Here is an 11421-nt window from a genome sequence, read left to right on the forward strand (position 1 = left end):
TCCATCACGGGATATATTCTCATCCAAAACGACAACTCATTTTAAAGTATTCTTAGACGGGGAGATATATGATACTCTGGCAGAGTATGACTGTTGATACTCAGGCACTCAGGTATTGTACACGTGTCATACACTAACTCAAATTAAACCAACTAAACTGTGGACCCACTGTCACTAAGTCACATTCTCAGATTCCGATTGTGGTTGAAAGTCCTGACCTCTGATTCATGGACACGTGTTTGTTAAGATAGGACCATTTGAATTTTTTTCATTTTTAACCGTACAAGAAATATCCTAGTCAGATCATCAAATGAACGTAATTTGAATAACCCGTATGCCACGTGTGAACTTTCAAATTAATATTCAAATGCCTCCGTATCATCCATCACCTTCTGCCAGAGTATCAAAGCTTCTTTTTTTTTCTTTTTTTTCTTTTTTTTTTTCTTTTTTTCTTGCACAACAAAAATATCATTATCACGAAGAAATATAATTAAAATGAAAAAGCCTATATTTATAAGAGGAGCGAAGTGCACTCGCGCGAGTGCACTTTGTAATTGTGGTTGCCTCACAGATGGACTTTCCCTACATGTGTGCGATATCAGGACGGTTCATCAAGCAATCCTCAATCAAAGATACGGTATCTAAAAATTCAGGCTGATGATATCATCAGGTATATTACACGTGTACCAAACAAACAAACGGTTAAGAGAACTTGACCAACAGTCCAGATTCAATAACTATAAAAGGCCAAACTGAGTACCATATCTACCTTGGTGATATCAAGATAAACGGTTCTGATAGACACACGGATATCTGATTTCCATGTACGAGGTGAGTGAGATATAAAGAGTCCACTCGAGCGAGTTCATTCGGTGCTTTTCGTTAGTGGGGTAGGGATCATCTCATCCATCATAACCAGACAAAAGGAATTGCAACGAATAGCAACGGATCACTCTCTCGAATCTACCGTTCTCTCCTTAAAAGAGAAGCTATATCTCTCTGCTCCTCATACTATCTCTCTCTATCTCTCTATTTCGATCTAAATCTCAATCTCAACCATGCAAGGGCTGATAGAGGTGTTGTTTGAACCGCTGATCAAGGGATGGGCACCTATGGTTTTCACCACCTTGGGTTTAATGGCTGGGATTTTGGTTTATTTCTACGCACCCTATTGGGGGGTGAGAAAGGTGCCTGGCCCTCCCACCACCCCTTTCTTGGGACACCTTCTCTTGCTGACTAAGTACGGTCCAGATGTTTTCAGGGTCATGGCCCAGAGATATGGTCCCATTTTTAGGTATGTTTTGCATGTATATCAACTTACGTCACTTTTTCTTCTTTGGTTTGGATCATATTTTCAAATAACTCTACTCACTGAGTTGACTCAAAAACTCGGGCTGAGTTGAGTCGAATTTTATTGAGTTTTTGTTGAGCTTTGTGTAGTTTCTGAGTTTGGATTGAGTCGTGACTAGTTTTGATTGTTTGAGCATCTTGATGAAATCTGGTTGAATTGAATCGTGACCAGTTTTGAGTGTTTCTAGCATTTTGATGAAATCTGGTTGAACTGAGTCGAGTTTTTTCTGGTTTTTAAACTATAGTCGGAAATTTGGAGTTTTGGGCTTTATTGTAGTAACAGTGAATTTTAAAAAGATTACTGCATGTCGACTTGTCATGCAGGAATATTTTTGACTAATGTAGGAGGACATCCGTACCATGTGGACAGTCTGCCACATGATGAAGATCGCCTGGCACAAAAATCAGGTGGGCCAGACTGTTGGTCTGTGGGCTAGGGGCGGCTGGCTTGAGATACAGCTGTGACCCATTCCATGAGTGGGCTAGCCTGATTTTTTATATAAGTGTTTTTCATGATGGGGCCTACCATTTGCATGTTACGGATTTTCAGTGTGACACTAAGATGGGACTGCTTTTATAAGGGGCCCAGAAATGGGCCCAATCATGGCCCGAGAAAGAAAAGCCCACTAATGTGATGTGATTGTTGTTTTGGTGGAAGCAGGTTTCATATGGGAAGGCAACCACTTGTAATAATAGCAGATCCAGATCTGTGTAGAGAGGTGGGAATAAAGAAATTCAAAGATGTGAGCAATAGGAGCATTCCTTCTCCAATATCTGCATCTCAACTTCACCAGAAAGGTCTTTTCTTCACAAGGTATGATTGGTGGGCCACACCATATGTCCATGAATGTGTGCACCCATGTTTGTATATGTTCACATCTTTATTGAATCTAGTAAGACTACTAACTCCTATATATCTTGTTCTTTCTTAGCCTATACTCATAAACATGAAATAGGCCACCTTTGGCATCTGCTTCTAGCCATCCATTTTCCTCACACAAAGCATATGCCACCTGATGATTTGACCAGTCTGATTTTGGGCCCCACTTTCGAAACAATGGCCCAAATTTCATACGTATGTAGCGTTGGCTTATGTGCCATTTACACATTGTACATGGATGGCATACTGGTCCGAGTCGGGCGCAACGAAGAGTCTGATATGGTTCAGCACCCCAAGTCAGCATTGAAAATATACGTGACTCGGCTGAGTCCCGGCTCGACTCTGGACCAGACGGGTCAGTCCTAGTCACCGAGTCTTTAATCCATGTACTTAAATCAACTATTTCTTCATTTTTAATCACCTGGAAATAATAATAAAAAAGTATCGTCTCTTCAACATCTTTTCTCTAGTGGGTCCCTCAGTTGGATACATATCAAGATGAAGTTCTGACCATCCATCATGAAAGAAAAAGGACTAACCGATTGGTGGGCCAATTTCCCCAATAAATTCCATGCATACATGTGTGCAGTGTGCTAAAAACAACTCAAACTTTGGTTTGCAGGGGAGCGAGGTGGTCCACCATGAGAAATACCATACTATCTCTCTACCAACCTTCCCATCTCTCTAACCAAATCCCAACCATGCAATCCTTCATAGAATCTGCATTTCTCAACCTCTCTGCTACCAAAGAAGAAGACATCACTTTCTCTCACCTCTCCTTGAAAATGGCCACAGACATCATAGGCCAAGCTGCTTTCGGTGTCGACTTTGGTCTATCAAAAGACCGATCCATGGACTATTCTATCAACAGTGACGACATCAATGGTGATGATGAAGTTTCAGGCTTTCTCAAGCAACACATCTACTCTACCACCTCTCTCAAGATGGACTTATCAGGCTCCATCTCCATCATACTAGGCCTAGTGTTGCCAATCCTGCAAGAGCCCATAAGGCAACTCCTTAGGTGGGTCCCATGGACCGCCGATCACAAAATAGATCGGACGAACAAGAATCTGACCTACCGGCTCGATGGGATTGTCGCGAAGAGAATGAAAACTAAGGACCGTGGATCGAAGAACTTCTTGTCAGCCATATTGAATGCAAGGGAGTCAGAGGGAGTGTCGAGGGACGTTTTCACATCTGATTACATAAGCGCGCTTGCTTACGAACATCTCTTGGCGGGGTCCGCGACAACGTCATTCACATTGTCGTCAATCGTCTATTTGGTGTCTGGGCATCCTCAAGTGGAGAAGAAGCTGGTTGAGGAAATTGATGGCTTTGGTCCACATGATCTTATGCCGACCGCGGATGATCTCCAATGCAAATTCTCTTATCTTGATCAGGTCAGTGCAAAACATGCCTACTATCATGCTACTACTCTGTTGGGTAAGCTGGAAAGTGTGATGCAAGCTATCTCATTCTCCTCTCTTCATATTCTTCCCTCCATTAATCAGAATAGCCACTCTAGTGAAATTTGGCCAGGATCCACACTCCACCCACTAGCTATTTCAAGCTGGTTTCATGGATTTTCTCCAATTTAGCAGGCCACGCAATGGAAAAAAAAATGCTTATTTTAAGGCACAATTGTTCAATTAGTGCCAAATTTGCATCAGTGTTCTTTTGAAAGTGGACCTAATGCATTTGATTGTGCAATCACAGGTGATAAAAGAGGCGATGCGGTTCTACACAGTGTCGCCGTTGGTTGCAAGGGAGACATCTCAGCCAGTAGAAATAGGAGGCTATGTCCTCCCAAAGGTATAGAAATGAAAATACAGGCCATGGGCCACACAGACAGACAATTAGTACCATCATGTCCTTTCTGTATGAATGTTTCTGATACTGATCTTCCATGGAACTTACTTGTAGGGTACATGGGTTTGGCTAGCATTGGGAGTCCTAGCCAAAGATCCTAAGCATTTCCCAGAGCCAGACAAATTCCGGCCAGAGAGATTTGATCCAGCATTCGATGAAGAGAAGCAACGACACCCTTATGCCCACATCCCATTCGGGATTGGGCCACGAGCATGCATCGGGAAGAAGTTTGCATTACAAGAGCTCAAGCTCTGTCTCATTCATCTCTATAGGAAGTACGTCTTCCGACACTCTCCTAACATGGAATCCCCTCTAGAGCTCGATTATGGCATTGTTCTCAACTTCAAGCATGGTGTAAAGCTCCAAGTTGTTAAGCGAGCGGTCTAGTTTCATCAAATCTCAATACAATCTCTGGAGTAACAATGGTCGATTTTGTATTCAGCAAGACTCGCTCGCCATGCATATTTCATCAATGTTTTGAATTGATGATCATAGGTTATCAGTGTAAATGCACTTTCACCTAAGCTCCACTGACCATAGCTTCCTTATTATCCATATAGCCCAAGTCACCCTATGCTCATTTTGTCATCCAAACATGCACAGAGATACAAAACCTTGTTTGTTAGTAATGCAGCAGAGCTATATAAGGGTGTGTTTGGAAGTACCCCTGTATTGACATTCAATTGATTTATGTACTGTTTGGGCACACAGAAAGCAAAACTGGGTTGAACTGGTTATCATTTTTTCACCCTGAAGTAATAATCCCTACTTGGATATCAACTTGTTGAAGGGAAAAGCTTTCTACCTGCTGAGGATTTCTGAGGTACTTCCAAACATACCAAGAATTATGATAAAAAAGGCAGTTATTTCTATCAATTCAAGAATGCAAAATCCCACATCAATCAGTTCTATAAGTAAGATTGTTTTCTGTCTTTGGGGAAAATGTTAGTGAAAAACTGTGACTGCATGAGGCTTGAACAGTGTGGAATCCAGACCACTTCACGTGGGGGCTGCCATTAGTAGTCTAATGCCCCAAAATGAGGATAGTCTGTTCATCAGGTACATTGAATACAAGAGAGTTGGTCATCTTTTTTCTATCCATTCATTTTTCTGATACAGATATGACCCATCTGATATGTATGGATAAGCCTAATTTTCGGCCAGGCACATCCACAGGCGCGCACTTGACAATGGCCTAAATCTCACTCATGTGCACCCCATGTGGAATGTGTGCTATGAATCATCTGTTCAATCCCTTGCAAGATTTTTCACTTTTTCTTCCCAGTCTGTAAAACATTAACTGAACATTGAACATGTTCAGCTGATAACTTGGATAAGAAAAGAGAGAGAGAGAGAGAGAGAGAGAGAGAGAGAGAGAGAGAGAGAGAGAGAGAGAGAGAGAAGATAAAAGAAGAAGAAGAAGAGACAAAGGAAAGAGCTTTTTCCATTCATGAAATTTCTCCACAATAAATCATTCTTTATTTACAAAAGAGAAAAGAAGAAGAAGAAGAAGAATGAATGAATTAAGTAAACCCTTCTCCCGCAGGAGGAATATGGGAAAAAATCCAACTCAATTGAGTCGATTTATGGAATCAACATTGAGAGGTTAGGAATAGGGACTGTCTTTGTGGCTTGTTTATTTTCTACATGACGCCAACAGATGGAGACTGAAAGGACACTAGATGCACTGTTTATTTTCCACATGCCACCGACAGACTACAGACTACAACTGAAAGTACACTAGATCCTTATTGGATTGGGAGATCAATGTGGTCACTCTGCCAACAAGAAAATTGGCAGAAGAAAATGTCTACTTGTCATTTGGAAGGACCACCCTTGGGCTAGGGAGACCCATGTATGTGAGCCTTGGGGAGAGCCTGACCTTGGGACTGGGCCGTGGAGATGGGATCGGCCCACAGGTCCCAGAGGGTGCAGGTGTGACCCTTGGCGAAAGGTTTACTTGTTCAAGTGCCCTGCATTGTAGCTCTGCAGGGTAGTCCCTGACTATTCCAATGCGGAGACCAGCTCCAGTGGCCCACTTGCGTGATGAAGGTTTGCCCATATTGAATGTTGGTGCTACTGCATTGGCTGGGTCATTGTCCATGTCATCCTCTGCCTTGACACTCTCCTCAGCAGACTCATCCACCTTAGATACATCCGAGTCTACTGCATCGGTTATGGTGGGACACTCCGCTGCCTCTTCTCTGCATGCCTCCTCACAAACTTTGGATGGAGGTCTGTCATCATCAGTTGCATACATCTGGAGAGAGTAAATGATCAGCGTTCGGCTACAATTGTCCAGTTTTACTAACATCAAAGGATGAAGTAGTCCCAAGATTCATTTATCAGAGGGAAGAATGTGAAACTCATCATCATCCCAATTAAGATCCAACCATAATGGAAAGTTGGTCCAAGTTGCTTAGACTGTTTCAGAAAGAGTCATACCCACATTAGATCAACATGGTATTCATTAGGTAAGGACGATAATTCACCTATAATGAAGTTTCACTGTGGATGCTTTGCAAAATGATTCTTCTCCTTTACAAAGCACCCTCTCCCCTTTCCAATTGATTAAAGTACCTTGAAATGGCTATGTTTTGGTTTTCTTTCTTTCTTTCTTTTTTAATGGTAATATAAATACCATGAAGATCTACATTTGGATGAAAAAAGAAGGATAGAAGATGGACTACCTTTACATTAGTGAGGTCGACATTATGCTCCTCTAGGAAGCTGACAAACTCCTTGAAGTTCTCCTTCGTTGGCTGGTAGTGACCACTGTAAGGCCACGTAGCCTGAAGAAGGCAGATAAAATTTATATTCCAACTTTCGATAATATAAGGTTATGGTATCGAAGGGAAAAAAAAAGGGGGGATTTTCCATGTACTACTAGCAGCCTATTATTCATGAAAAATATATATATTTTTTCTCCAATAACATGTACGATATATGATATATATACATGCCTTGAGAACCCCATCTTCTGCAACCAACCGTCCAGCTGCTGTTGTGGCTCCCCCAGCAAGAAAACTCGAGTGTTGAAATGCACCTTTTATCTTCTACAAGAGCAGATCCAATTAGTTTATAGGGCACCCAAGTATTAAGAAAGAAAGAAATCAAATTTATTTTCTTATTTAAGCAGCAGTTTAGTCACTCGAAGAAAAATACATGGTAAAAGTGGACAACTACTGAAACAGTCATAATTATAGGCACATGTAGGAGCTCCATCACCACCGTATATTCTCCTTTCAGCACCCAAATGGCGCATAAAGAAGAATACATCAGTGCAGAATTTAATTTTACATTGCAATGGAAATTATGCGAGGGATGTGCACCTGCCCCACATATAATGCTCTTGATGTGCTAAGAACAAATATCCACTTGGAACCTTCAGCTGTGTTCACAAGCTCCCCGCTCTGTTTATAGACAAGCTTCCCATTCTCCACAATGACTTCATATTTCTCCCTCTCTTTCTGCAAAGAGAAGGAATGAAGAAGATTTGAGTTGCATCTACATACATGTACCTTTGTGACAGATGCTCACATGTATGTGTGCATGTGTGTGTGTGTGTGTGTGTGTGTGTGTGTGTGTGATGTGTATATTATGCTAAACACAAACAGCTAAAAAGATGGATTGGACTGACCGATCCGAGATATTCAATGCATTGATGCTGAAGATTGTTCCTCATGCACTGCTCAAGATTTACTTCTTTGCCATCTCCTACATCCAACCTTCATTTTCACAAAAACAAGATAAGAAGAAAGGATGGGAGCTTTACTATTTCAAAAACAAAAATGCCCGAAAAGAATGATGAGTGCTCTAATAAGATCGCAGTTACCAGTAGAAAAAAGGTTGGGTGCTCTCGCATTTGAACCAGACAACATAATAAAGATGCAGATTGTGCCCATAACGATGGCGCGGGTCGATCTGTACAATACAATGGAGAAGATGAGTATGCTTACATGGCCTGATGTTAAGCTCTCTTTCAGTATTGTGATTGCTTAGCTTGGTGCATGTCATGCTTTCCCAAAAAAAAAAAAAATCTTACAATTTTATTATTATAATAAAAATGTATCATTATTCTAAAAGACCCAAATTCGTGATGTGTTCAGATGTTCGATCAAATTGAATTTCAATCACTTAATTCAATAAAGACTTAATGGCCAAAGTAGGGACTGACTATCCCCACACCATTCATAATGAAGGCGCACTCAAAATACTATCGCATTGTGTACGACTAGAAGCGCATGGAACCGTAATTACAGGTTTGGTTATCATCATGAATACAAATGCCGCCACCACGCCGCCATCATTTCAGTTCAATTAATCATCCAAATGTACCCTTGGATCTTTTTGTAATAGAGAAACATCAACAACTGATGATGGTGAAAAAGTATCAATGACAAAGACAATATGTAATTAATATTAGTGTAGTGACTATAGGAGCAATCGGTGTAAGGAAACACAGCTTACGGCTTCAAGCCAGTGTTGCAAAGCTAGCTTTTGGGCCTTCTCATCCTTGGATAAACCCTTTCCAACCTGGAAAAAGAGGAAGAGATTGAGTTATTACACATTGCTATAGAAACAAATCAAATTCGACGAGTCTCTATCATTTGTAAGTTGTAACCCTCATGTTAAAACCACATTGCAACAGCTTGTATTGTAAGTACCTTGGCAACCCTTGTTCTAGCACGTGACCAACGTGAAACTGCAGTCTCTTGCTTGTTAATGTCGAAAAATGACACTGAGCTCCGCTCGAGCGCTGCAAAATCTAATGCTTTCCACCTGCGTTTGAATGAGTGCTTCTATTAGGCCACCATAACAATATCTTCAAAGATTCCAAACTAACTAGAACTGAAATGGACTTGAATAGCATTCCAGAGGAGGGATTAAGCGACAAACCAAAGCTCCTCAGCCACAACCGCGCAATCAGCAAGATTTCTTCGCGTCCGGTAACTCTTGTATACTTTCTGCAGCTTAAGCGCAGCAGCATTGAGCTCGCACCTTGGCTTCGGCAGTGCTAGGTCAGGGAGACAAATTGGAGGCTTCAATTTAGGAATTGAATCGTTAGCGGTGCTCTTACAACTAATCAATTCTGAAGAATCATTGCCTGCTCTAACATTCTTGAGAAAATTGGTGATATCAAGCTTGACCATGTCAGGTTTCCAGTTCTTGAAGCTCATCGATTCTTTGATGATTTTTTTATGGGGCCTGTCAGGACTCAACATGGTTTCATAATTTCTTTTCTTGAGATTAACTGATTGCTCCGAATCCCTTCCACTGAAACTGGCAGATCTAAATAAAGCAGTCTTCACAAGTGCTGAACCCAACATCTTTTCTGTCAAGACTTCCTTCCATGGTGAAAAAACAAAGGAAATGGATAAACCCATTAAAGCAATGGACAGATTTATATGTCAACAGAGGATTACTCTGCTAGAGAGAATAACAAAACCATTTTGATAGATTACATAATCAAAACAACAATAACATAAATCAAAATAACATTAAAATTTAAACACAGCTTCAGTTTCATGGTGTGTTTGATTGAATTTCATGATATTTTATGCAACCAACATAGATAAGATCATCACAACACAAATAAGATTAATTATATTTTTTACCAGAGTAAAATCACAACATAATTGACTTGCTTTTGTTGTTATAGTTATCTCTCTCTCTCTCTCTCTCTCTCTCTCTCTCTCTCTCTCTCTCTCACATACAAAATGACAATTTGTCCTATGCCAGTCATTATAGAAATAACAAACAAACGTACTCAAGTCCACCTACCCACATCAAAGAGGTTGAATGAAACAAATCAAAAGAAAAGGGAATTGATAGCTGGCCTACCCTGGTTGATATTACACCCTTTCCTCTAAGATTGCCATGTTACTTACCAAGCACTAATATGGTAGTCATGTAAGATCCACACCGCGAATGGGGCATTCCCTGAAAATCACAACCAATAAGGTGGATTGTAGCCACTAACTGGAGGACTCTTAAGAAATACTCATGGGCAGTCAAGAAAGATCCTCCAATGATGGGTAGCATCATCCGACTGTTTTATCTCTGACCTAGCACCTTTCGCTGGTAGGGCACACTTGATGAACAATCTGGATCTCATACCCGTGGGTTGTGTGTTAAGAAATTGAGCTTGATGACTAACTTAGATATTCCCATTTGAGCTTTGCTAAGCCCAAATGCATGTATAAGGCAGCTCATATACACACCAGCATGGCATATAGTTATGAGATCCAATCTATTTATTGTACGGGTATGAGTATGTAGATATTGTGGCCTGATCAGGTGGGCCACAAACAAATGTGTGGCTGAAAAAACTCCATTCAAGTTTTCTTACCTGTGCAACTGTTATAACGCCATGGCCCACCTTCTGAATGGACCAGATTAATAATGCGGAGAGAACATCTGCAAAATCAGACCCACTTGATGGACAGCTTGGATATTGCACTTGCCAGTCACACTGGCACATGCAGCTTGACCCGTGCAGACTTAGCAAAGCTCTTCCCATTCAGTACCTGATACTCTCTTTCTTTGCATTTGTGAGAATACACCAGTACAACTTTGTGCTGTTGTTTTATGAAAAGAAAAGGGGGTAATTATCAAGAAGTGTAGGTGTAAATGGTGACCTCCAAAAGGGTAGGTAAAGGAGAAAATAAGACTAATTTTCAGCTTGAAAATGGTTTTGTACAAATGGAAAAAAAAAATTAAAAAAATTAAAAATTAAAAATTAAAAAATTAAAAAATCTACTGATCTTACTGGTAAATCAGAATTCACTGAAAAACCAGCTTCCATCTATACAATCAAACCCAAAAGGCAGAATGGTTACATCCTCTCCTCTCATCTAAAACTTGTGAAGCCTAGTTATGTGGGTTTATGATGTGCTATCTCTTGGGTTTTTATTGTCTACAAAAAGGAAAACACACGTAGAGAGGAGTCTTCTTGTGACTTAGTCAGAGATCTTCATGCACAGTGATAGAGTGGGAGAGGGGTGAGTATTGTATTCTCTAATTTCTCTTACTTTACTGAAAAAGAAAGCTCCCAATTGCTACCTGGCGGACTGGACTACGTAAATCTCCGTGCCTCTTGTCTCTTTTATTCTTTTGCCGTAATTTTCTCCACTTGCATTGATGTCAGGTGGGTGTTTTTCTGCAACACATCCATTAACAAATTCCTTGTTATTCGATCATAGATTTTGCCTCTTCAGACCCAGCATTATTATAGAATCAGCCATAACAACTCACTGATCTGATTGGAAATTTTCAAATAAAATGAAGAAGCAAACAATTATTATAGAACTCAATTG

General features: G+C 40.6%; 2 protein-coding genes across 2 annotated transcripts; one reads left to right on the plus strand and one right to left on the minus strand.

Moving 5' to 3' along the window:
• The first annotated feature begins 987 nt into the window (after positions 1-987).
• On the plus strand, positions 988-4626 carry LOC131222766 (cytochrome P450 711A1). The gene is made up of 5 exons (XM_058217956.1): positions 988-1294; positions 2012-2164; positions 2853-3633; positions 3950-4045; positions 4157-4626. Exons 1-5 carry the CDS (start codon positions 1059-1061, stop codon positions 4487-4489), a joined length of 1599 nt encoding a protein of 532 aa, XP_058073939.1. The 5' UTR covers positions 988-1058; the 3' UTR covers positions 4490-4626.
• Positions 4627-5694: 1068 nt separating this feature from the next.
• Positions 5695-9661, minus strand: LOC131222767 (IQ domain-containing protein IQM1-like). The gene is made up of 9 exons (XM_058217957.1): positions 9002-9661; positions 8770-8884; positions 8573-8638; positions 7938-8026; positions 7743-7830; positions 7435-7572; positions 7066-7158; positions 6793-6894; positions 5695-6362 (listed from the first exon to the last, which is right to left on the minus strand). The coding sequence occupies exons 1-9, from the start codon at positions 9487-9489 to the stop codon at positions 5913-5915; spliced, it is 1629 nt and encodes a 542-aa protein (XP_058073940.1). The 5' UTR covers positions 9490-9661; the 3' UTR covers positions 5695-5912.
• Between the last annotated feature and the right edge of the window lie 1760 nt (positions 9662-11421).

The sequence above is a fragment of the Magnolia sinica genome, chromosome 13, assembly GCF_029962835.1.
Source record: "Magnolia sinica isolate HGM2019 chromosome 13, MsV1, whole genome shotgun sequence".
Taxonomy (NCBI): Eukaryota; Viridiplantae; Streptophyta; class Magnoliopsida; order Magnoliales; family Magnoliaceae; genus Magnolia; species Magnolia sinica.

What these genes read in the sequence shown, in the direction of transcription:
- LOC131222766 (XM_058217956.1), top strand. Translation starts at nt 1,059, where the DNA reads ATGCAAGGGCTGATAGAGGTGTTGTTTGAACCGCTGATCAAGGGATGG. An exon ending in AGATATGGTCCCATTTTTAG is followed by an intron (nt 1,295 to 2,011) that starts GTATGTTTTGCA and finishes TGGTGGAAGCAG; the next exon opens with GTTTCATATGGGAAGGCAAC. An exon ending in AATTCTCTTATCTTGATCAG is followed by an intron (nt 3,634 to 3,949) that starts GTCAGTGCAAAA and finishes GTGCAATCACAG; the next exon opens with GTGATAAAAGAGGCGATGCG.
- LOC131222767 (XM_058217957.1), bottom strand. Translation starts at nt 9,489, where the DNA reads ATGGGTTTATCCATTTCCTTTGTTTTTTCACCATGGAAGGAAGTCTTG. An exon ending in ACCCAACCTTTTTTCTACTG is followed by an intron (nt 7,831 to 7,937) that starts GTAACTGCGATC and finishes GTGAAAATGAAG; the next exon opens with GTTGGATGTAGGAGATGGCA. An exon ending in CAGAAGATGGGGTTCTCAAG is followed by an intron (nt 6,895 to 7,065) that starts GCATGTATATAT and finishes TGCCTTCTTCAG; the next exon opens with GCTACGTGGCCTTACAGTGG.